The sequence below is a fragment of the Callorhinus ursinus genome, unplaced genomic scaffold (genome assembly GCF_003265705.2).
Source record: "Callorhinus ursinus isolate GAN/ISIS: 27379988/994484 unplaced genomic scaffold, GSC_fseal_2.0 scaffold12, whole genome shotgun sequence".
NCBI lineage: Eukaryota > Metazoa > Chordata > Mammalia > Carnivora > Otariidae > Callorhinus > Callorhinus ursinus.
The window spans coordinates 76,399,386-76,425,387 of record NW_027397074.1 but is presented as its reverse complement, the minus strand read 5'-3'; the positions used below and the strand labels follow the sequence as shown (position 1 = coordinate 76,425,387).

The following is a 26,002-nucleotide window of genomic DNA, read 5'->3' as shown; positions in this document are numbered from 1 at the left end:
GAGCAAGGATCCCGATGCGGGGCTCAATCCCAAGGCCCTGGGATCGTGACCTGAGCTGAAAGCAGATGCTTAACCCACTGAGCCACCCAGGCGCCCCTAACATTTTATTTTTACTAAAAAACTATGTATTTGATTTATTTGTCCTTGGGTGTCATGCGTATATAAAAAGGAATAGATTTTAAAGTCAGATAATTGTGCCAAACCTTAATGTTTCATATTCTGTTTTTATGCAGGACACTTTGGTACAGAGATGTCCCAACCAGTGTGGATTCTGTGTCACACAGCCTGTGACAGTGCTGGGGGCAACATCATCTACTAAAAGCAAAAATCTTAGGGCACCTGGGTGGCTCAGTCATTGGGCATCTGCCTTCGGCTCAGGTCATGATCCCAGGGTCCTGGGATCGAGCCCCGCATCGGGCTCCCTGCTCAGCGGGGAGCCTGCTTCTCCCTCCCCCACTCCGCCTGCTTGTGTTCCCTCTCTTGCTGTGTCTCTCTCTGTCAAATAAATAAATAAAATCTTAAAAAAAAGAATAAAAGCAAACATCTTAAATGAAAAGCACATCTACTGTTAGGTCCTGCTGCTTTATACCAGGGGGTTCTTAGATCCCTGGAAGGTGATACTTGGTTTTCCCCTTCAGGTTTTCCTTTTTAATTTATTGACAAATCTTTGCTTTGATAGAGTAAAGAGATCCCGTGCTGAGGGAAGATCTGAGATGAAGCATCTGGAAAGTATAACCACCAAATTATTTAAGTTGTCTTTCTGTCTAGTCTCAAAGAAAAGAGCAGTGATTTGGATTTGGTCTGTTCGTCCTCTTGTACAGAGGAAAGGAAGGCGATTCACAACACGCCTAAATTTGAATGTGGCAGTGGTAGTAACTACACATTATTCACTTCAATGTAGTCTAAGAAACTTCACGTTGCCCAGACCTGAGGGGATGTTCTGGCTTTCTGCTTCTAAAGCAGCAAATGAGGGGCGCCTGGGTGGCTCAGTCGGTTAAGCGTCCGACTCTTGATTTCAGCTCAGGTCATGATCTCAGGATTGTGAAATTGAGCCCCACGTTGGGCCCCACGCTCAGGGGGGAGTCCACTTGAGATTCCCTCTCCCTCTGCCCCTCCCCACCCTGCTCGCACTCTCTCTCTAAATAATAATAATGAAGGAGCAAATGAAATCTTACTGTGGAGGTCTGGCATATAGAAGGTAAGAGCCATGCGCTGTGGTTCCAAGGACCGGCCTCATGCCTTCCCCTTCCATGCAGCACCCCAGCTAGCCCTCCAGGCTTTGGCATCCCAGTTTGTAACCACGGCTGTGTCCAATTCCTACATTCTGTACTTAGGAAACTGACACTCCCCAAGGTGAAGTGACTTGTTTCCGTTCACATTGGCCAGCAATCAGTCTTCTTTTCCCTTCTCTCTATTGCTTTTCGGAGGTAGTGTTCTCACCAGGATGTCACACTGTTTTATTTCAAAAACGCTTGCAGATGTTAAATCCCAGGGGGTCCTTACTGACTCTTTCCATCTCTAAGGAGTTCAACTATCACATATTGTGGAGACTCTTTCCTCAAATGTCTAAAAAAGTGGAACATGCTCGTGTGTGTTCGTAACGTCGCGTGGGGCATCACGCAGACCCTTGTTCACGCGATTATGTAACGTGGGCACAGTAAAGTAAATCCATCCATTTTATTGATTAAACCACAGAGATTCAGGAAACAGCGGACTGATCCGGGCAATTCCCTCAGTTCCCATTGTTGGGGAAATCTACCTAGATTTTCTGAAAGAGCAGGTGGGCAGCTCTGAGCCATCTGCCACCTCTAGGAAACGCTTCTTCCTACTTCAGGGGCCTCTCACTTGATTGTGTATGATTATTTGGTTGTTCAATCTAAATACATGTGTCCCCACAAAGGGCGGCATTGTCTCATAAAGAGAGTCATTTGGTCCTTCCTTCCTTCTGATGAACCCACTCTCCTCTCCTCCTGAAACCCCTGGCAATGTTCCCGGTGACCAGCAAACATCCTTGTGCAGGATGAGGAATGATGGTCCTAAGTTATCTCGGGCAGGGACTCGATCGTTGGTTAGTTCATTCACTTATCATTCACTCATCGGACAAACATTACGAAGAACTTTCTATCCCCAGGAGCAAGAGGCAGTATACACTGTGTATTCACGAGGGCTGCACTTCAGGGTGGAGCAGACGCACCCCTAAGAGCACCAGCTTCGGGTCCCCCAAGGCTATCAGGGAAGGCTGCAAGAAGAGCAGACATTTGGGCTGGACTTTGAGGGCTGGCCTTCCATCTGGAGGCAGGGCTGGAAGGCATCCCCCCACCCCCACCCCCCAGCAGAGCAGAGGGACGGGCAGCAGGAAGTGGAAGACGTCGGGGCAAGGACTGGGTCACCGGAGCCCTGGTCCCGGAGGCGCGCGGAGACAGACCTGGGAAGGGGGTCGGACTCCTGCGGAGAGCGGAAGGCCCGCCGCATGTCCGTCCAAGGTTCAGGGGTGAGGCTTTACGGAAGGTCGTCAGCAGGGGGCGACAGCACCACATTGGCAGCTGCTCTGGGGAGGGGCCCGTGGGGAGGACGTGCCTGACGGCTGCGAGAAGAGAACAGAACATGCCTGAAAAGATGTAGGGGCGATGGAGGAAGGCCAGAGCCGGGGTGCCGGCGGGGACGGTGGGGCCGGACGGCCATGGAAGGATAATGTTGAAGAAAAGAACAAGAGCGGGAGAAGCAATGCACGGGGTGGGGGGTGTGGACGGTGGGCTGGTCAAAGGCGATTCTCACATTTTGAGATGCCAGTGATGCCCTTGAATGAAATGAGGGATGGAAGACAGGGACCTGTTTTGGGTGAGAAGGTTCTGAGTTGAGCTCCGAACGTAGGGACAAAGGTCAGAGTCGCATGTTTCTTGTGCACCTCCCTTGGAGCGCCGACCAAAGCACTGGTTAAAACCGAAGCAGGCCCCGTAGATTGAGAGAGATTGTCAGCGCTCAGAAGGCACCAGTACCTTGTGGATTTAGGAGTGAAGCAGCACTGGCCTGCCTTCCTTGGATCCTCCTTTCTCTCTTCCTTCTCTTTTAAAAGTCCCCGAAGCACAGAGGTGACAACACCTGTAACTGGGCAGAAATCACATGACCACCCCCCCCCCCGGTGACCCACAGTTTGGTGGCCACTGACATTCTCGGGGGGGCTCATGGTTGCAAATCCTTGGGCTCATCTGGAGTGAGCTTCATCAGTTTGTCCACGCAGAGCAGGATGAGGGTGAGGAACCACAGGCTCCAGCCCACGGCGGCTGCGATCCAGCCATATTCGTCCACTCCGGTGTGGCAACACCGAGCCACTTGGAGGCAGAAGTCCACGTCTGGTGGGGAAGGGAAAGCAAGAACAACAGGGTGCATCGCACCAGCCCACGCAGCTCACCCTCCAGGGTTTGTAAGAACAAGCCAGGAACCATACGAGAGCTAACGTTTACTGAAGGATGCCACACACAGTTACGTGCTTCACACACGTCCCCTTACTCGTTCCTCACACAGTGAGAGGTACAGTTATATTCCCATGAAGGAGCTGAGGCTGTAACTCGCCCAAGGTCACCAGATAGCAGAAGAGGACTCAAACCCAAGTCCGAAAGAATCCAAACCTCTGAACTTAACCTCTAAGTATTATTGCCTATTACCCTCCTTTGTAAATGCCCAGAAGCAAACACATTTGGTCATTCAGTGAGGGCAGCAGAAAGGGAGTCAGCGTAGAATAAAGCAACACTATGAACTGGACCCGTGGTAACAATGCTTATTGCTTTAGGAAATACTGGCGTCCTTGCTGTTGGGAGTGCTCAAGCAGAGGGTGGACAGAAATATGCAAAGGGTGCCGAAACAAAGCTCTTGCATTGGGCAGAAGTTGGCCTGGCAGATTTTTCTGGTTTTTCCCCTTCTAAGTTTCTAACGCATCTTTGGCTGCTATACATACTGTGGATGGGTCATTAAAGCCATCTGTACCAAAGATTGTGAACCTACATCAAGGCCAAGGCTGAGATAGCTTTTTCGATGTGCTATGCAGGCAGTTCTGGGGGCCATGAACAAACCACACGAGAGCATAGGAAGGCCAGGCAGGCGCGGTGCCACCGGACCCCAATCAACAGCAAGCAAGCTTAAGTTTCCCTCCCAGACCCAGGGCCAGCTCTGGGGTGAGGTCAGCAGCCAGGAGAAGCTTACTGGGGCACTGCTCCAGGTTTCCAGGGTCTGGGTGGTGGGTGGTCAAGGTGGCATTGTCGCTGTTTCTCACTTCTGGAAGAAAAGACAGAAGAGGGTCACAGGCAGTAGGAAAATCCATCCCCAGGCATAGAGTGTGAAATCTTTTTTTGTGAATTTGTAGTGATACTGCGAAAGTTCCAGTCTAGGTATTTTAAGACTTCATGCAACAAAGCTAACAATATGTTATAGACTGAACTGACCCCTCCAAGTTCATCGAAGTCCTAACCCATGGTAGTGACTATATCTGGAGAAAAGGCCTTTAAAGAGGTTAAATCAAGGTTAAATGGAGTCGTATGGGTGGGTCCTCATTCAATATGACCGGTGTCCTTGCGAGAAGAGGGAGAGACACCAGGGATGTACCTGCACAGAGAAGAGACCGGGTGAGGTCACAGTGAGAAGGTGGCATCAGGAGAAGACACCCCCTGACACCTCTAGTCTCCAGAACTGTTAGAAGATACATTTCTCTTATTTAAGCCATCCAGTCTGTGGTAGGTTTTATGGCAGCAAAGGCATACAGTCCCCTTTTCCTTTCACTATTTTCATTCAGAGACGCTTTATCTGCATGGTTCATCGACTCATGGCTTCACACCTCATCTCCTTCCTATCTCACTCTTCAGTGGCCAACGCCTGCTGCAAATAGCTTTTCAAACACTCTGTTTTAGCTGTTTCCTATGCAAATAGCTACATGTAGACATGGTTTCTCTCGTATATATATATTATATATATATATATAATATATATTTCTCTCGTATATATATATATTAAAACAATCATTTAACAAGCTCACATGTCTTCTCATACGTATCTTCAATTCCCTTCAAAAACTTGAACGAATAAATGTTGAAATCTGACTTTGTGTCTTAACTTCTGATGATTATGATGGTATACCTCAGACAGGTGGTTATCAAAAAAATTAAACACTATGCAGCCAAGTCCAGAGATGGCTAGAATTTGCAGCCTTTAGAGTTGTCTCTTGACCCGTAAATAAGGAGCACAAAGGTAAAAAGAACTTTAGTGGGAATTCTCAAAGCTCTATCGGTGTGGGGGTGAGGTGGGGCTACAGAGATGAACGTAAAGATTCCTAAGCATGAAAAGCCATTGTCTCTGTTCCCTCTCGTGGCTGAGAATGAGCAGATGGATGATCCAGGTCCATTCTGTCCAATAGGGCAACTACTTGTAGCTATTTAAATTTATTAAAATGGACTTAAATTAAAAATTCAACCTCCTGGTCATATTAGCCACATGTCAAGTGCTCAGTTACCACATTGGATCACCACATTCCAAAATGCTACCGTCCTGGAAACACAGCACAGACGTGGAACGTTTCTGTAGAGGCTGCTTTTAGGCAATAGGCATGAGCACTCGAAACTTGATCAAGGCAAAAGGGCCCACAGCGACCCCCACCTGAATGCAAACAGGCTCATGAAGCTTTGAAATAGCCACCCAAACTGACCAGCTACAACCAAGCACGGTTCCTAAGATTACTGGAACAGGGAAAGTTCCGATGTTCCCATGCTCCCTCACTCCACCCTATAACTATAGCCCTCACCACCACCTCACAGCAGAATGTCTCTCCTTGGCTGTCCTGCCCGTTGCCCTCTTGCAGTGTATTCAGTAAACTTCTATCTCCTTTGTTCTGCCTGGGGTGAATTCTCTCACTCTTGGTACCACTGCCCCCCACCCAATCGGGATGCCCCACAACTTCCATCATCAAAAAAATTTTTATTAGATAGTGTTAGGCTAGGTAGATCAAGACCAAGAGGTCAATTTTAAAGAATTGTTCTGGAAATTAATTATACTGCTGTTCTGCTTCCTTGAGGATGCAAAAAATAAATAAATAAAAAATAAAAGGTGGTTTGGAAACTCTCAAGGCCCCACTGACTCTAGGGCAGCGTGTCCTTCAAAGGAGCTTGTTGTCGTGTAGCAGGACAAGTCAGGAAGCAACTCCTTGTTTAGCCAAAGCCATGAAATCGCTGCTCAGACAAATTTTATGCCACCGGCCCACCCAGGCCACTCCAATGTCCTGCCTGAAGTATAGTAATTACCTTGACACAATCTGATTGTTACTGTAAATTATTTACAAGTAAATGGCTTAGAACTTGGTCTTTATTTGTTTTGGAGAAATTGATTCCTCAACATTTAATTTCCCTTTTAACCCAACTAACTTCCTTGGCCTTGACTTTCATCTCCCCTCTGCCCTAGAATGGAAGTAGTCCCCGTCTAGAGCAAGTGAATGGAAAAAACCTAATTAATCGATGCTGGTATTAGGTTAAAGCATTCGAAATGGCCATTTTGGTAGGTCAAAAAATTTTTCAATATCGGTAATTTTATGTGGTTCGAACTGAATAGCCTAATTAATAATTTCTAAGAATTTAAACCTCATCCTCCTCCCTCATAAGCATAGCCGGTCGGGGACCAGTCCCACTTGGGGTCACTTCCAAAGTACTGGGGGCTGGGAATACCCAACAATTAAGTGCAGTTAAATTTGTCAAGTTTTTTGAGAGCCTATCATAAGTAATTCACTATGAGGGTAAGCAAATAAAAGAAATAAAATGCTCATCTGGGGAGGGGTATTGGAAAATAAACATGCTAACATTCATTGTTTACCCTGTGCTAATTTACTAAAACTTCTTTACATGCAGTAGTCTCATTTCATCTTATGACAACCCTATATATATAAGTGCTGTGATTATCCTCACGGTATAAATGAGAAAACTGGGGCACAGAGACTTTAAGTGATTTGCTCAAGGCCACACAGATAGTAAGTTGTGGAAGCCAGAACTGAGCTGAGGCTGAGTGGCTAGAGCTCACACTCTGAACCTCTTAAGGAGAGGCGGCGAGGACAAGGCAGACAGATACAGCCCTGAGGGGTCATCGAGGGTTGGTTTTGAGAGAGAGAAATCTGTCAAGGGCAGGGCAGGAGCTGCAGAGCAAGATCAAAGCCAGAGGCCAAAGCCAGAAGCATGAGGGTATGAGGGACGTCTCCCTGCATGGGGTGCAAAGCCCAGCCTGAGAGAGCAAGACAGGAGCTGCTACTCAACCCCTCTAGCGTGCGTGAACAGAGAGGGCAATAACTCAACATCTCCCGTGCTCGGGGAAGGTGGGAGAATCGTAGGCAGCGTTTGACAGCTTTCCTGCTTTGGGGTTTTGTGAAAGTTGCAAAGGAAGCACAGGGTTAAGGGAGGGACAGAGGACCTTAGGGGAGGATCAGGAGTACAGAGCGGGAATTGCAAACCACAATAGCCAGGGGCACCAAGAAGGAGCCGTTGAGACACAGCAACCAATAAAATGTCACTTTAGGCCAGATTGGTCCCGGGATGGGAGAGACGGTCGGTACATTGCTTTTTCCTCTTTCTTTGTGGCAAAGTCCAATCGAAGTGGCTAATCCTGTCCTAGCTGAGGAGTTGAGCATTTGATCAAGGGCTTAGGTAAATGTCGAACACCCCCACCCCAACTCACCACCTTCTGTCTAATCCTTCAGGTGAGAACTGTTTGCTCTTTGCTTTGTGTGGCACCAACCCTAGCCAAAGAATCTCCTCCTTCCCTCTCCCTCCTTCCATCCCTCTCTCCTTTCCCTCCTTCTCTCCCTCCCCCTTCCCAGCGTGGCCAAGAATAAAGCTCACAGTTCTACCTGCCAAGCAAGCCAAGTGGAAGGAGGCAAAGACCAGGCCAAGGGCCAGGGCAGCCCAGGGTGCAGAGGTGAGGTGCTTCATGCCGGAGAGGGAGAGGGAGGCGTCTGTCTGCACTATTCCTGCAGAGGTGTGCCGAGGGCTGCGTGCCATGTGTCCTGTGTGGACTGTGTCCTGCCGGAGCTTGAAAGCAGTGTTGTCAGAGGTGAATTTCTGCTCTGTGTTTGGGGGAAAAGAGAGGGGGTGGGGCAAGAGAAACCAGCTGTCACTCCTCGCTCTCACCTCTTCAGAAGGGAAGCTGAACTATGTTGGCTGGGGGAGGAAGGGAGGGGCGATTTATGCAATTCTGCCTTGAGTTCACTTGTTATCCCTACTGATAAAAGAGGGGCGGGAGAGGAGTTCTGTGCACTGCCGCCAGTTCCGTGAAGTTGAGTTTGCTGCCTCTTTCAGCTGCATGGTGTAGCACTGGATTCTTTATTCTCTTCAGTCCAGTATTTACTGACACCTACTATGTGCACTACACTGTGCTAGAAGTCTGGGAATACCTGGCCTCAAAGTGCTTTCATTACAGACACATATCATTCAAACACAGCAATGTTTCAGGCATGACTCAGGACGGACAGAGTGCTTTGGTTCTTAGCAGCAAGAAGCCACATCTGTGGATGGAATGCTTCATGACCAACATGGCATTTGAGTTGGGCCTTGAAGGATGAATAGAAATTTGACAGGCAAAGAGGAGAGGAGGGCACTGTAGGGAGGAGGCAGGAGGGACAGAGGGGTGGAGGGACAGAGGTAAGGGGTGCTAGCGAATCCAACTTGAGTCTACTGCAGCACAGATAACCGGACGGGACCTGAGGAGGGGGGCATGGGTGACCAGCGAGCCATGAGACTGACAGACTGGCGTGCCAGGCTGGGGAGTTTGAAATAACCAGGAGGCAAAAGAAAGGCCTTGTGAAGATTTTGAACCAAATAGTAACATTTATTGAACACCCCCCTCCCCCCGTTTATATGAAAGGCATCATTGTAGGCGTTTGGGACCCACACCTGCCTGACGTGATCCTACTCTTGATCCTACTCATGGTCCGGCAGTGAGACCAGCAATACAGAAAGATGTGTGATGCGGTACAGTAAGACTCAAACAAGGGTACCTTCTGCAGTTGTGGGAATACACGAGAGAGAGAGCGGTTAAATCTGTCTGAGAGGTACAGGGGAAGCATTCACAGGGGAAGTGACATTTGGGCTGGGTATTGAAGTTTGCATACACAGATGGAAGCTGATGGAACAGCACACACAGATTGTCTGTGTGCCTGCAGGCCTGCCATGTATAGAGAAGTACGCTGTCTTCGTGCGCAAGAACTGGCCTGGTCAAGAGAGTGAGGTTAAAGTCTAGCTCATTCGAAGCTCTGTGGAAGGACATGTAAGCCATGTGTCAGCCCAGGGTAAGGGTGTCTTATTGGAGTACATCAGCCCAGAGGAGGCATTTTTTTCTGATTTGCCCAAAAGTACAAATTATTCTTGGGTTTGAGGGTGGGGGGCAGAAGTGCCTTAAGAAGGCCAATCTGCAGGTGATGTACACACATCAAGTTTGGTTGAACATTCACTTACTGAGTAGCTGCTGTGTGCTGGGCGTTTGGTATGGGAGGGGGGTCTGAAGTGGGTAAGGCAACACAGTCCCTGTCCTCAAGGAGCTTGGGGTCTGGTGAGGGAGAGGGACAAATAAATGAAACGCAATAAAGTAAATATGGTGAGGAAATCTTGACAAAGAACGGGAAAAGTATGGAGGAGGGTTGGGGACTAGGGGGTTCAGTGAACATTTCACAATAAGGAAGGCATTTTAACCTGAAATTTGAAATCTGTGCGGTCCGCCAGGCACAGGGAAAGGGGACAGTGTGTGCAAGACCCCTGAGGCACGAACACATGCCTCTTGTCCCAGGAGTAATCACTGTCTTGGGAGCATGGGGTGGGCTCATGGTATGTCTGGTTTGACTAAGAACAGATCGTAAATGGTCCTGAATGCCAGACAGAGCAAACTGGACTCTATCTTACAACTGGGGACTTGTACATGTGGACACCTTGATATTTCAGAAACATGGAGGATAGATCCACAGAGGGCAGGCTTGGATTCAGAGATCCTCTAAGAACTGTTGCAAAACTCCTGGCCATATGGGACACCTGGCTAGCTCACTTCAAAAAAAAAAAAAAAAAAAAAAGTCCCAGCCAGAGATCAAAAGAGCCCTGAAATAAAAAGTTGGGCTGAGGATAGAGAAGAGGGGAACAGAATCAAGAGGCATTTAGCTGGTTGAATCAACAGAAAGGAACCCAGGGAGTGGCATCCACAGTTTCCGGCTGGTGCGGGTGTGTGGCCATGAAGCCAGCCTGGGGTAGCATTCCAGTCCAGCTTTTCTTGGCTGAGTGGCCCTGGCAAGTTACTTTATACCTCAGGTTCTTTATCTGACAAGGAATAGGATTGATCTCATGGCTTGTTATGATGATGGAATGAAGTAATCCATGTGAAGTGCTTCACGTGGTGCTGCTAGCTGACGGTAGTAAATACTCCGTAAATGTTAACTATCATTTGAACAGAAGGACCATCTTAAGTAGAAAATGTGGGACAGAGGCAGTTTTCAGGGAAAAATAATGCTATTGATGTGTTGATTTATTTATATCCTGCCTTGGGTCCAAAAAGGGTTTAAAGAAGCTTACATACAATTAATTAAGCCAGATAAAATAAATTGAAAATGAATGGGAAGAAATGAGGCAAAGGGAAAGTTGGGGTAGAAAATAGAAGAGGGATCTCTGAGTTTAGAGCACAAAATGGCACACATGTTTTCTAAGCTTTGTGGTGACCGGTGTGAAGAGGGTAGGGTCACCTGCATGCAGGTCACCTGCATGACTCATGGGCTCCCAAGATGAAAAACAACAGTGTGAGTACAACTGCTCTTGATACCAGAACTAGAGAGACCTTTTCCCTGGGGCCCTCCACAGAGATGACATTCCTTAATGGGACAGACACTATTCTTGACATTTTCTTCATAGTAAGCCCCGCAATAAGCTTCATAGACTAGGGCTGATTTAGCCCCTGGGCACTGGAGATGACAGCGGTGCCTGGGGTCAACAAGATTTTGAAGGGTCTTGAAAATGCTGGAGACCTGAAAAGAGGTTCTCGGATCCAAGATATGAACAACGGACTGTGCATTCAAAAAGAAAAGCTGATTTTAAAAGCAAAGTTATACAATTCATTTTCAACATTTAAACAGAAACGGACGTAGGGTGTTGGGTGCATCTTAATATGTTGGGTGCATCTTAATATGTTTGATGTAAGCAAGAGTGTCCCTCCAAAATGATGACAGCCTGGGACATGCAAAGATTTGAAACAGCCCTGCCTGGGGTTGTTGTGACAGTGCTTTGAGTAGCACCCACTGATCTAAGCTGACAGCGTCCTGTTGAATCATACCAGTGAGAGCCATTCTGGGTGTAGCGTATAGAGAGAGCAAGGACGATAATCTGTTCCCTGTCTCTTTCTTTTTAACACACTGTTGTTTGACCCGGGACTGTTCTAGATTAGGAGTTTGCAAGTCACCTGAAAGACAAACATTCTCTTAACAGATGAGAGGACTTTCTTATCCTAAAATAAGATAGGATGGGCTTGACTGGTGTCTGATAACTCATTAATTCCCAACGACTGGGCTGCATCGCAACTATTTTTACAAATACCACCGTTATTAGCTGTTTTGTTTTTTTTTTTTAAACAGCTCTGTAATTAATAACTCTGTGCAGTGGGTTACCTCACCTAGCAACTGTCTCATACATTTTACATTAGGTTTGCTTTGGAGAGCCTACCAGGAAGTTGACCTGCTCAAAGCCAGACATTCTACAGGAACTTCCTCAAGATTTTTTTTTAATGGTTGAGTTAAGTGTTTGGTTACCTTTAAAAAAAAGTCCAGGCTAAAATGTGGCCAGGCTCCATGGTGGTGGTTGGGATGGGATTGGGGTGGGGGTTCCATGGCTCTCACTGCCTCCAATTTTATGTTTTCCCTGACAAAATTGCATTTGAAAAAGGGAAGGAGGGGGCACAGTGTTTCCTGTGGTAAAAGACTAAAAACCAGCATTCTGTGGCCTGGAGTGGCCTCCTATAGGTAGGATATTTTATGTGAAGGAAGCTTCCCTTGTGATTCTGATGGCCCTTTTCCGGTCCCTTCCATCCCTGGGAAGAGACCCCTGGCTTTGAACTTGAGGCTTTCATTTGCAATCAACCCATCCTGAAGAGAATCGTAGCCCTAACCACAGCTATGCCTGCTGTTCCCTAACTTCTGACCAGAGGCAGGCCCATGGCTCTTCCTGCAGAGGGCTTTGTCAGGCTCTCTTTTCACAGGATAATGTCAGTCTGCAGTTGCGCATAGGACTGAGACACGTAGCTTCACCTGAGCAGGATCTAGTTTGTGGGGGAGATTAACCACGCTCACTGCTGCTCAGTTATGGGTCTATAATTCGGAGAGTGAGAAAGAAAAATGGAGTTCAATCTTGAAATCACGCGGTAGGGTTGATCAAAGTAACAAAGTGAACAAGGTCTTGAGCCCACCATTTGGAACCATTTTTGAGCAGTTCCCGGAATAATTCATTCAATTATTGCACTAGGGTGGGCAGTGGTACCAGACAGAAGTGGGGTTAACAAATGGATGGGATTTCATCTTGGCGAAGGCCATCTTCCATGTGGGCCCTGGATCTCATTCCCTCCCATCTTCTTAGATTGCACTGTGATCTGTGAACATACTTTGATGATTTCTGTGTTTTGTTATTCATTAAGACCATCATATGGCCATTTTGGGTAAACATTTGGCAGTGCTTGAAAAGAATGTGTCACACAGTTGTGGGGTTCAGTGTTCTGTGTAAGCCCGTTAGTGCTAATTGTGTGGCTCTCATCTTCTGTATATTTCCTGTTTTTAAAAATCTGGTCTGCTTATCCTGTCGAATACTGAGACAGATGATTGTGGTTTTCTCTTTTCCTTGTAGTTTTGTCTATTTTTGCATTAAATAGTTGAGGCTGTCATTAGGCCTCATGCAAATATAGAAATGACACACCAGTGAATTGAACCTTCTTTAAAAAAATCATTTTGTAATATCCCTCTCTACCTCTAGTGATACTTTGTGCCATCAAGTTTTTGTCTGCTGTCACTATAAGCTAAACCACCTTTCTTTTTGCTTAGTTTTTCGTGCTGGACTTTTTCCCATCATTTCTTTCATCTTCTCTAAATTCTTACTATGTTTTGGATGTGTACCTTACAAAAACGTAGTGTAGGATTTTTTAAAAAAATCCCTTCTTGGAATCTTTGCCTTTAATTTGGCCATTTAACCTGTTTACATGGGATGTATCCATACTGATTGGTTTAGGTTTGAATCTCCATCTGACCAAGAGCTCTCTGGTTTTCCCACCTGTCTGACATCTCTTTTTTCTCACCACTTTAGGATCGAGTTTTTTATTCCATTTTTTTTAGAGATTACTGTAGGCATTCTTGTCTTATCAAAGTCTAATATTAATTGATACTTTTACCATCTTTCCAAATAATGTGAGGAGCTTAGAGCTTTAATACTACTTGTCTACTCCTGATTTTTATATCATTATAGTCATGTATTTTAACTATATACATATAGATTTTTTAACTTGGTAACTCATTATTACTATTTTATACAGTGAATGTTTGCTTAAACTTATCCACGTATTTACCACTTTATTGCTCTGGATTCCTTTCTGCAAGTCTTGTCTTCCATCTACAATGCTTCTTCCCCTTAAAGAAGATCTTCAAGTATTCCCTTGGTGGAGTGATTAATGCTCTCAGTAGTTGTGTGTTAAGATATGTTTCTCTTCTTCCTTTGTTCTTGAAAGGTGTTGTCACCGAGTGTGGAATTCTAGCTTGGCAGATATTTTCTATCAATGCTTTAAAGATATCATTCTATTTCTTTTGATTTCCATTGTCTCTCTTGAGAACTGTCCATCCAGTGGTGCTCCCTTGTACGTAATTTGTCTCTTTTTTTCCTTTGGTTGTTTGCAAGATTTTTGCTTTGTCTTTGGTTTTCAGAAGTCTTATTACAATGTGTTCAAGTATGGATTTCTTTTTATTTGTCTTACCTGGGGTTTGTAGGCAATTGAATATGGAGTTTGATGTCTTTTATCAGCATTGAGAAGTTGTCGGCCGTCAAATACTACTTCTGTCCCATTCTCTCTCTGCCTCGTTCTCCAGTTACACACAGGTTAGACTTTTCCATTGTAGACTCTAATTCTCTTACCCTCTTCTTTATTCTCTATCCTTTGTTTTCATGGGCTTTATTCTTACTATTTTCTTCTGCCCAATCTCTTATTAAATGTCTTATCATCTGTGTCTAATCGCCTTTTATAATTACCCATTGGATTTTTAATTTCAGTTATTTTAGTTTTAGTTCTAGAATTTCCACTTTGTACATTATTAAATAACTTTTTCTTATACAGTGTCATTTTTCATCTTCATGAACAGAGTGAATATAATTAAAAAAATCTGTCTGATAACATCAATATTTGTTCACCCCCATTGATCTGTTTCTATGGTCCATTATTTCTCCTGGTTGGTTTTCATTCATGTTGCTGTGTTTCCTTGTGTACCTGGTTATTTTTATTGTGCGCATAATTGCAGTTACACACAATTGTTTGTAGAAATAACTTGAGACCTAGGATGAGTCATGTGTTTTTTTTTTTTTTTTTTTGGTTTGGTTGCTTTAGTCAGGGACCAACAACAATCTGCCACCATGTGTCTAGTCTCCAATATTGAGATATTTATAGTTAAGTTGTAGACTTTGTAAGGGTTAATTTATTTTGGCCACCTTTCCTTCTTTGTGCAGCTCTTTGGAAAATTTTTCCCCGAGGAAATTAGGGATGAGCACAAAAATGCATATCCAAGATTCTCCACCTCAACATTACAATATTTGTGAAAATGACAGCTTAGGAGCAGCTTATAATGGAATAAAAGATAGCTTCTAAAATGATGTTTTAGAATGATATTTAATTATTTGGAAAAACGCTGTATAATACAAAGCAGAAAAGGCAGGATGTGAAACTATGTATTTAGTAGGATTCCAGTTTTGTAATACACATGCATATGCAAAGAAGAAGCTTGGGAAGCATCCTATCAAGATGTTAACAGTGGTCATATCTAGAATTAACACTCTGGGACAATTTTTATTTTCTTCTTTACACTTTTATATGTCTTTCAAATTTTCTACAATGAGTGCATATTACTCTTTTTTTGAATGGATTTTACTCTTATAATCAGGCAATAAAATCAAGTTAATACATTTTAAATAAAGTCTTTTTTTTTAAAGATTTTATTTATTTATTTATTTGACAGAGAGAGAGAGAGAGCACAAGCAGGGGGAGCTGCAGGCAGAGGCAGAGGGAGAAGCAGGCTCCCTGCTGAGCAGGGAGCCCGATGTGGGGCTCAATACCAGGACTCTGGGATCACCACCCCAGCCAAAGGCAGATGCTTAACGGACTGAGCCACCCAGGCGCCCCCCTTTTTAAAATTTGTTTAAAAATTAATACATTTTAAAAAAGAATATTTCAGGGGGACCTGGGTGGCACAGTCAAGCATCTGACTTCTGGTTTTGGGTCAGGTCGCGATCTCAGGGTCGTGAGATCAAGCCCCGTGTCAGGCTCTGTGCTCAGCGCAGAGTCTGCTTCAGGTTCTCTCCCTCTCCCTCTGCCCCTCCTGCTTGTGCTCTCTCTCTCTCTCTCTCAAATAAATAAATAAATCTTGAGTATTTCACAGGAAAGCAATATAGTTACAACAGAGCAGATAGACTACATTTAACAGTACTTATCTTGTTGCCTGGGAAAATTTTCAATGTCAGGGAATCTTCTTTTCCATCAAAAAAATTTTTAAGTGCTTTTTATTTATTTATTTTTTGAGCGAGAGAGAGAATCTTAAGCAGGCTCCACACCCAGCACAGAGCCTGACATGGGGCTCAGTCTCACGACCCTGAGATCATGACCAGAGCCAAAATCAAGAGTCGGATGCTTAACCGACTGAACCACCCAGGTGCCCCCTGCAACCAAAAAAAAGAAAAAAAAAATACTAATTAAACGTCAAGTTGCATATGGTGTGGAGAACTGCTTATTGACAGACAGCCTTTGTTTTGGGGGTGCCCAAGGTATACAACAGAATGTACAGACACACTCCAGAATGTTCAGGACATAAAGAAGACTAGAAATAAGACAGAGAAAAAAAATAGAATCTCAGTGTTGGAAAGGGACCTAGAGGCCATCTGGCCCAATCCTTAACCTAGTAAGAATGCTCTCCTACAAAGAAAGTAGTATGCTAGAGAGCTTGGTAAGGCTGCATTTGACCTCTCCTGCCTCTCAAAGTGGTTACTTAGACTTCTGCTAAAATGCCTCCAGTGGCAGGTGTCTATTTTTTTTTTTTTAAGATTTATTTATTTATTGAGAGAGAGAGAGCATGAGCGGGAGGGGCAGAGGGAGAGGGAGAGAGAATCTCAAGCAGACACTGTGCTGGGTTCGATCTCATGACCCTGAGATCACGACCTGAGCTGAAACCAAGAGTCGGACACTTACCTGACTGCCCACCCAGGCGCCCCTGTTTCTTACTAATTTTTAAGGCAGCCAGTTCCACTGTGGGATAGTTCTCTACCTGTTAGAAAAGTTAGTGAGTTACTAGCCCAAACAGGTAAGGGCATTTTAAGGTGAAGTTAATAAACAATGGGAGGGGAGCGGAGGCCAACTCTATGACTGGCAATTTCTGGCTTCTTCATTCCCAGCCTTACCATTCGTACAAAATATTTCTGTTGGCACAACAGTGCTTGTGGTCAGATTCGTTTTTGTTTAATAAACAGAGATGTATGTTCTCAAAGAGTAATTTTAAGCTAAGGTTTTTGGGAAATGACCTGCATGTTTGTGATAAACACTCAGACAATTTTTCTTTTCCAGTGTGTCCACATGAGACTAAAAAGAATCAGTGAGCTGAGTCAGACACTGTTAGCCCTTCCTCCCAGCCTCCAGCTTCTTCTCTCTGGCTGTGTGCTTCCGGCTGTTTCTGGAACTTTCCTTCACTCTCTGTCTTTTTTGTCTGGGCTGCACATAGCCTGGACAACCAGCTGTGAGTCAGGAGTCCTGGATTCCATGTTTGTGTTGTCTTCCTCTGTGTGACCTTGGAGGAGGTCATGTAACCTTGGTGTTGATGCTACCCAAGAGAGGCAGTGGGGGCTCTCTGGGAGGGAGATACATGGGGGAAAATCCAGGGAAATATTGCCTTCAATCCTTTGTGAGAAAATCTTTGTCTGGGGGCCCCGGGACTCTCCAGAGGGGATAGGTTATCCCTAGAAGGGGTTTTGCTATGCATAGTGCCTAATGCAAAGGGATGTTATGTCCTGTAAGAGACCAAGGGGAAACCAGCAGCTACGACATGAAGAGACTCTGAGAGTCGGGAGCCCATATTCTGCTTCCAGCCACTAATTCACTGGCGGACCTTAGGCAAATCCCTTCACCCCCTGGGGTTGCTTCCTCATCCTTACAGCAAGGGGATTGGGCTCGATGATCTCTAAGTTTTCCTCCAGTGGTACAATTCTGTGACCCTGTGCTCAACACGGTCTGTTCAATGGAGAAGCAGGTAGAGGTGGCCATCGTGCTGAAAAGAGCCTCCCCAGTGGAGTTTGGAGTAAATATTATTACCGAAAAGGCAAATAAGTGGGGAGCTGCTCCTGAGTGAAAAATGGGGAGGTCTGAAAGGTAAAATGCATTGGTGACAAACTTTGAGGCATTCTGTTCTCTTCGTGAGGAAATTTTATTTTCCTACGTCTCACTGCCAGTCAGCATGTGACTTGGCAAGTGAAGACAGAAGGGGGCAGAGTGTAAAGTAGCTCCGCTCTGGAGAAAGGAGACGCAGAGAGACGAAGCCAAGATATGTGGAGGTGGAAGATAAGCAAGCCACAGGGTTCCATGATGGAGGGTCTTCTCCTAAGGAGTGAGGTGGCCATGTGCTGAGGGGAGGGAAGTAAGATGAGATGGAGCAGGGGAGGAGAATGTGGCTGACAGTGAGAGCCGCTTGGGGGGGGGGCTCTTTCTTTTTTAGGGAATAATCTCGGGGGACAGAAAGGTGTAGAACAACTGTGAGGGCCAAACTGACGTTGGAAGGCACCATTGTGCACCGTGACGCTCCCTGAAGAGGGTCCATGGCCAGGAGGGAAGGGGGATGTATGTGGCAGGAGATGATTCTGGTTTCAGCACACATCACCCTGACCTCAGTGTGCTGATGACATGAACTCTTGGACATTACTGTCAACAAATTGCATCTCTCTGCATGTGTGTGTGTGTGTGTGTGTGTGTGCGTGCGTGTGTGTGTGTGTGTAAGTTGAACATCATTCCCTCTCTTTTTAGCAACTTCACATCATTCCCTCTGTCTCTAGCACTTTCCCTCTGTGAATGCATATTGTGAAGGATTGTGGATGGTGGGGTCAGTGTCCGGCCAATGGTGAAGTGCTAGGTAAGTGGATGGTACAATCAATTATGCGAATGAAGGTGATCTGGCTGGAATTCAGTTCAGAAAAGTTAGACACTGTTTTTGGAAAATGGGGTTGTTACTTTGCAGCTAAATTGTTATTTTTGGATTAAATTCCTTGCGAGTGTTTTAGCTTGCTCTCCACTTATCCCTTTTGGTTTTTTATTTTTATTTATTTATTTTTTTAAGATTTTATTTATTTATTTATTTGACAGAGAGAGAGAGCACACAAACAGGGGGAGTGGCAGGCAGAGGCAGAGGGAGAAGCAGGCTCCCCGCTAAGCAGGGAGCCCCATGTGGGACTCGATCCCAGGACCCTGGGATCATGAGCTGAGCCGAAGGCAGTTGCTTAACCAACTGAGCCACCCAGGCGCCCCACTTTTGATTTTTTAAATTAGGATGATCTCCTGTAAGTTGCTCTTGTACCGCTGAAAGTGTGGTTGTGCCCAGTATCTTTGTAATCCCCTGTATAGGGACGTGGGAACAAAGGAGGCCCTTTGTTTAAAAGAATGCCCATTTTGAAGGGGTGTAAGTGGAGCGCTCACCTCTTTCCTTTCTCAAGAGCCCTTTTAAGGAAAGTCCTAGGGGCACGGCGGTGCCTCACCGGAGACCTGCATAGACAAGTGTAAAGAGACCCAAACTGGCATTGTGCCCCAGACTTGTCTAAAGAATGGCATCACTGGTAGTAAACCCTGAATGTCAAAAACATTTGATCACATTGGGGACCGATTCTGTTCTGAGAAGGTTGTTTTTCTCAAGACCTGATGCCAACGGTGTCAATTTAAAGCCTTGGGTTGAGAATTTTGAAGAGTCATAAAAAACCAGACTTAATGACTAATAGGAGGATGCCTTGCTTTTTTAAAATAGTGACACAAACAAAGGAACAAGAGCTACTTCCTAACTTTGGATAAGCTATTGAGCTCGCCTGCGCCTTGACTCCAAGGAGTGGTCTGGACTCGATCTTTTGTGTCTTTTCTACCCGTTGCCGGAGATGCTCTTGAGGGTCCCCGCTGTGCTGGGTTCTCCTCTCCTCTTGGCCCTCCCTCCCGCTACTGAGATTCACAGCAGAGAATTTGGGAAGCTTACTTTGGTTTTGGACGCCCTGGACTGGGGTTGCTGCTGACACTGGTACCGTTCCAGCCCTGGGCATGTCAGCAATGCTGTGAAATGCTCTGTGGAAAGACTGTGCTCAGGCAGGACACTCGCAGAGAAATGTAAAATTTATCTTTGTCTGATTCAAAGCATTTGTCTTACAGGCACCTAACGGGTAGGGAAAGGTAGAAGGTGCCCAGTTCTAGATGTGCTGGGTCCCTAGAGCTCACAGAATTATCTTGGATTATCAACTGTCTCTTCCTTGAGAAAATAAGTGAAATCTTTCCCTGACGCCAGTTTTCCCCTCAGTTACTGCCCTGCTCCCTCCTTCCCTTTCACAGCCTGAGATCTTTTTAAAAAATTTTTTATTGTTATGTTAATCACTGTACATTTACATCATTAGTTTTTGATGTAGTGTTCCATGATTCATTGTTTGTGCATAACACCCAGTGCTCCACGCAGAACGTGCCCTCTTTAATACCCATCACCAGGCTGACCCATCCCCCCACCTCCCTCCCCTCTAGAACCCTCAGTTTGTTTTTCAGAGTCCATCGTCTCTCATGGTTCAGCTCCCCCTCCGACTTACTCCCCTTCATTCTTCCCCTCCTGCTATCTTCTTCTTTTTTTTTATTTAACATATAATGTACTATTTGTTTCAGAAGTACAGATCTGTGATTCAACAGTCTTGCACAATTCACAGCGCTCACCATAGCACACACCCTCCCCAATGTCTATCACCCAGCCACCCCCTCCCTCCCACCCCCCACCACTCCAGCAACTCTCAGTTTGTTTCCTGAGATTAAGAATTCCTCATATCAGTGAGGTCATATGATAACATGTCTTTCTCTGATTGACTTATTTCGCTCAGCATAACACCCTCCAGTTCCATCCACGTCGTTGCAAATCACAGCCTGAGATCTTGAGAGAATTTGAGAGTATCTGGCTTTCTTCACCAGCCACTGACTTCCCAATTCCCCAGTCCCTTCTTTAAATTCTGCCTCCTTCATGTGCCTCAAGTAGGTCCATCCGTGTCACCGGTAACCTCCAGAGGACAGACGGTGAGCACTCCACGATTCTTGAGATACTTCTCTTGAATTCTCTCTCTTCTGGCTAGCCTTCTGGATCTGTTTCTGGTCCATCTCCTCTGTCCTGCCTTCAGACCTTTGAGGTCCCCCACTCCGGGGCCTGACTTCATTGCATCTGTCCCCCTTGTTGTGGACTGAATTGTGTGCCTCTCACCCACTCCCTGTTTTCATAGGGTGAAGCCCTAACCCCAGGACCTCAGAATGTGACCTTATCTGGAAATAACCTGTTATATGTTAGTATAAATACCTATTTTTATGAAAATACTGTATTTTCCAAAACAAACAATTTAGTGAAAAGAGTAGCATCGCTGGCTTTATTTTGCAAATCTCTTTAAAGTCTGACTTAATAGAAGACAGCTGGATGTCTTTTGCTTATCTATTTTTACATTTGGACTCATTGCTATATGTTATTTTTGTTGAAATACATGATGAAAATCTGGCTTCACATAAATATGTAGTCTTTCTTTTAAAGATTTTATTTATTTATTTGAGAGAGAGAATGAGAGAGAGAGAGCATGCACAGAGGGGGAGCGGGAGAGGGAGAAGCAGGCTTCCCACTGAGGGACTCGATCCCGGGACTCCAGGATCATGACCTGAGCCGAAGGCAGTCGCTTAACCAACTGAGCCACCCAGGCGCCCATAAATATGTAGTCTTAAAAAAGGGAAAAATGGGGATGGCTGGGTGGCTTAGTCGGTTAAGCGTCTGCCTCAGCTCATGATCCCAGGGTCCTGGGATCGAGGATCGCATCGGGCTCCTTGCCCCGCATCGGGCTCCTTGCCCCGCATCGGGCTCCTTGCCCCGCATCGGGCTCCTTGCCCCGCATCCGGCTCCTTGCCCCGTAGGGAGCCTGCTTCCCCCTCCGCCTGCTGCTCCCCCTGCTTGTGCTCTCTCTCTGACAAATAAATAAAATCTTTAAAAAAATAAAAATAAATAAAAAATGGAAAAATGTTTTACTAGTCTTTTCAGGTAGTCATGTGTATTTTTCATTGATTCTCTACCAAAACTTAACAAGTAGTAATTTTTAAAAGCCTAGGTGCAATGTAGAATCAGAAACCAAACCATTGACCTTTTCATTACAATCCCTTGGCTAATCGTGTGCTCTCAATGGATCATTTGCCCAAACGTGACTGTGTAACATCATGCGTTGGGCATTTGGGAAATACTGGTTCACTGAGTTTTGCAGATCTCCCAAATGCTGTCACATTTCATTATATAATCACTTGAAAAATCACATTTATAAATATCTGCCACAGAAATACCCTCATCAGAAAAGTTTTCAGCATTGAGAAGCTGTCAAGTTCATGTTGGCGCAAAAAAGTTTTCCAAAATTTTAATTGTTGTTTGAAAGTTAGAATTTCATCATTGGCAACAAACAATGCCAGTTGTTTTCCTTTGAAATGACAGAATTGTTTGGATCATTTCTGAGAAAGCGCCCGCCAAATGCCTCTGTCTGAATAACCATAGCTTGTCAGGCATTCTTTCAAGTAAAGATGGTGTTCTGTGAAAATAGCAGCTCATTCAGCTGACAACTCACACCAGCAGCACTCTCCTGACTTCATTATGCCAGAAAAGTGCTTTCTGGGTGCTTTCCATTTTGTCCCCCAGGATATTAAAAATAAAACAATATCTCCTCTTTCGCCTGGACCACGGCTCTCGTCTCAGAACTGCTCTGCCTGCTGGAGCTCTTGCTTCCCTCCCCATCCGCTCTGCAATTAGAAATATGTTTTCCAGGCTGTGCCGTTTGCCCTCCCCCCCCCCGTCCCCCCACAGGCTTCGGACCTGTCAAGGGCGCCAGTCGCTCTTGTGATAAAGCCACCGTCCTTAATAGGGTCTGCAGCTCATGGCTGTGCTCCTCCTGCTTCACCAGTGCAACCCCACTCCCCACCCCCTTATTCTCTCTGCCCTGTTTACACTGCCTTCTTCCCCTGAGGAAGAAGAGTCCGTCCTTCCGTGTACCCATCTCAATTATTACACATTTGTCCTTGTGGTTACTTAATTTGATTACTGAGACTAGAGAGTCTCAGCTCTGGAGCCACACTACCTGGGTTCAAGTCTCCCCTTTACCACTTACTAGCTGAGCAACTTTGAACTTGTCACCTGTCTCAGATTCCTAATCTGTAAACCAGCCAAACCATAACGATGGGGATTTAAATTATAGCTATTTCTTCGGGCTTTGTCTTATATTAGCCCATAGTAAGCATCATCTGTGTATTAGCCATCGATATTAGGATCATTATATTTGACTGCCCTGCTAGATTTCACCAGAACAGGCATTGTTTTGCCCATTGATGTACCTTGCCCGGCACATCATAGTTGCTCAATCAATATTTTTTGAGATGATTTTCTTTTATTGTCAGTGAAAATTTGGTTTTAATTAAATGTTTGATTTTCTTCAAATTAGTCAACGGATGCTAATTTAAAAAAATCAAGTGGTGCAAAGGGGTTATCAAAGTAATGCTAAGGTCTCCCGCTCCACTCCGTCTGTGGTTTTTTTCCCTAAGAACTACTTTTGACTAGTTTTTTCTTCTTGTTGTTACTGTCAAAATCTCTAGCTAATATGCTGCCATTACTGTTCCTGATTTCTCTGCCTTAGACAGTTTCTATTGACTCGTAGGCTTCTTTAGTTTTGGTCTCTCCCACCCCCACTAAAACATAAGCCACCGTGAAAGCAGGGACTTGGTCCTGTTTCCAGCTGTGTCTGCAGAGCCTAAAGCAGAGCCTGACACATTGTAGGTGCTCCATAAATAAATAACCCCTGAGTGAATAAGTGGCTACATCAAGACTCACTTCTGGAAGTTTCTGTAGATGCTTAGCATTGTGCTTGGTGAAGTACCAGTAATGCCCAGCGGAAATGAAATGGGCCCTATTTTTATCTTTACTGTTGCACAACTGTTACCTTCTGTCTCTTCTCTGTCCAATCAGTTTCCATATCCATTTTACTGCTTATACAGTTGTGAATATGATGCCAGCTCAAGCTGCCATTTCATTTTGTAACATTGTATCACTAAGGATTTAGTGTTTCCCCACCAAGGAATTTTTTGTATTGTTTTTTCTTTACGGACCATGTGTTATTTGCAATCCAGAAATCCATAAAGCTCTGAAAACAAAAACAGTTTTTATGGACTTGGCAGCACAATCTGACCTGATTTAACGTGAGGCATGTATAATTTCTATTGATTCTTCATAGTAAGAATGTAAATATTTAAGTACAGAAGGATTAACATGCTTTGATTACAAAATGCTGCCCCCAGGACCCACGGGGATATAATATATCATCTATACCTGGCTTAACTTTCTAAATAGGGAGCATTCTGAAATCTGAAAGCCATCTGATCCCAAGGTTTAAGACCTGTATCAAGAGTGTTATGTGTTTGTTACAAAAATATCAGAGAATAAAGAAAAGGACAAAGCACATAAATCCAGATCCAAACCCTACCCATCGTGATGATTTCAGTGTAGTTCCTTCCACATCTTTCTATGGGGATTACACATGTTAAAAAAATTCAATGATACTATATATACTGTTTCATAAAATACTTTATCAACAGTGTTCCAAGAACATATTTCCTTGTCAGTAGAACGCTTTTCATGCTGTTTTAATGGCTGTCCTGTATTCTATCACATATATGTGTCATAGTTTAAACCCCTTATCCTTTCCTACTCCCTCACAGTGGCCCCTGAAAAGGGTTCTGCAAAATCTCCAGGGTTCTGTGCACCAGTTTGAAAAACCACCGATCTGGCTCAGTATCTTCATTTGGCAGTGAAGGACCTGGGCCTTATGATGGGGTGTTGTCTTCCCCACCTGGGGGCCGCTCAAATCTCTTGGGCTAGTTTGATTTAGAACACACATCTCCAGAGATTTGTCTCTGTCCTCTCTCCATTATATAATGCCAGCTGAGCACACTGGCATTTTGGAAGAGCATCTTCTTTGCTCTTCCTGAAATCTTAAAAAAAAAAAAATCTTTTATTTTGAAAGAATTATAGATTTCACAGAAAGTTGCAAACAGGACAGGGAGGTCTTATATACCCTTCACCCAGTTTTCCCCCATTGGTTACATGGGGAAATTGACAATGACATAAAATTGTATATGGTTCTGTGTCATTTTATCACATGCATAGATTCATATAACCAGCACCACAATCAAGACATAGAACTATCCTGTCATTGTGAAGATCTCCCTTGTTACCCCTTCACAGACATGCAAACACACACTACCACCACCACCACCATTCCTAATCCCTAACAATCACTAATTTGTTCTCCATCTCTGTAATTTTTTGTCATTTAGAGAATGTTATATAACTGGAATCATATACTGTGTGACTCTTTCAGATTCGTTTTTTTTTTTTCCGCTCAGCGTAATCACCTTGAGATCTATCCAAGTTGTGTTTATCAATAGTTTATTGCTTTTTGTGCTGAGTAATATTCTAAGGTATGGATGTACCATAAGTAGGAAATCTTGGTTGTTTCCAGCTTTTGGCTATTACAAATAAAGCTGGTATGATTGATATATAGGGGTTTTTTTTGTGAACATAAATTTCCATTTCTTCAGGATAAATGGCATGAGTGTGATTGCTGGGTCCTAAGGAAAATGCATATTTAGCCTTTTAAAAAACTGCCAAGCCATTTTCCAGAGTGTACTGTTTTACATTTCCACCAGCAATGCATGACAGATCCAGTTTCTCTACATTTTTGCCAGTGTTTGGAATTGTCACTATTATTTGAGCTGTCCTAATAGGTATATACTGGTATCTCATCGTGGTTTAACCTGTATTTCCCTAATGGCTGAACATCTCTTCCCGAGCTTAGTTGCCATGTGTACATCCTTTTAGGTGAACTGTCTCTTTATGGCTTTGGCCCATTTTCTAATTGGATTTTTTACCATTGAAGTTTGAAAACTTGACAAATTCTAGTTGAGTCCTTTGTCAGATACGTGGCTTATATATATTTTCTTCCAATCTTTAGCTTGTCCTTTTATCCTTTTTTTAAAAGATTTATTTATTTATTTGAGAGAGAGAGAGCGCATGTGAGCGGGGAGAGGGCAGGGGGAGGGGCAGAGGGAGAGGGAGCCTTAAGCAGACTCCGCGCTGATTTTGGAGCCTGTCCTGGGGCTCAGTCCTGTCCTGGGGCTCAGTCCCATGATCCTGAGATCACAACCTGAGCCCAAACCAGAAGTCTGTGCCTAACCGACTGCACCACCCAGGCTCCCCTCTTTTTATCCTTTTTACAGGACCTTTTGCACAGCAAATTTTTTTATCATTTTTTTGTTTGTTTTATGGATTACATTTTGTATGTCTTATCTAAGAACTTTTCACCAAGCCCTTGGTTCTGAAAATGCTCTCTGTGTTTCTTCTCAAAGTTTTATAGTTTTACATTTTTCTTTCTTTCTTTCTTTCTTTCTTTCTTTCTTTCTTTCTTTCTTT

General features: G+C 44.6%; 1 protein-coding gene and 1 long non-coding RNA gene across 3 annotated transcripts in view; one reads left to right on the top strand and one right to left on the bottom strand.

Moving 5' to 3' along the window:
* Positions 1-1,657: 1,657 nt before the first annotated feature.
* On the bottom strand, positions 1,658-8,018 carry TMEM213 (transmembrane protein 213). Of its 2 annotated transcripts, XR_003204940.2 has the most exons (4): positions 7,868-8,018; positions 4,198-4,269; positions 2,426-3,350; positions 1,658-2,239 (listed from the first exon to the last, which is right to left on the bottom strand). XR_003204940.2 is itself a non-coding variant. In XM_025854933.2 (3 exons), exons 1-3 carry the CDS (start codon positions 8,016-8,018, stop codon positions 3,181-3,183), a joined length of 393 nt encoding a protein of 130 aa, XP_025710718.1. In that variant the 3' UTR covers positions 1,658-3,180. The 2 variants fall into 2 exon arrangements, 1 of the variants encoding a protein (XP_025710718.1); XM_025854933.2 differs by having other exon boundaries at positions 1,658-3,350.
* The window catches only part of LOC141373913 (uncharacterized), a 22,525-nt gene continuing 4,454 nt past the window's right edge, over positions 7,932-26,002 (top strand). Inside the window, exon 1 of the long non-coding RNA XR_012380362.1 lies at positions 7,932-8,070. This is a non-coding gene — a long non-coding RNA (uncharacterized lncRNA). The remainder of the gene's footprint in view (positions 8,071-26,002) is intronic.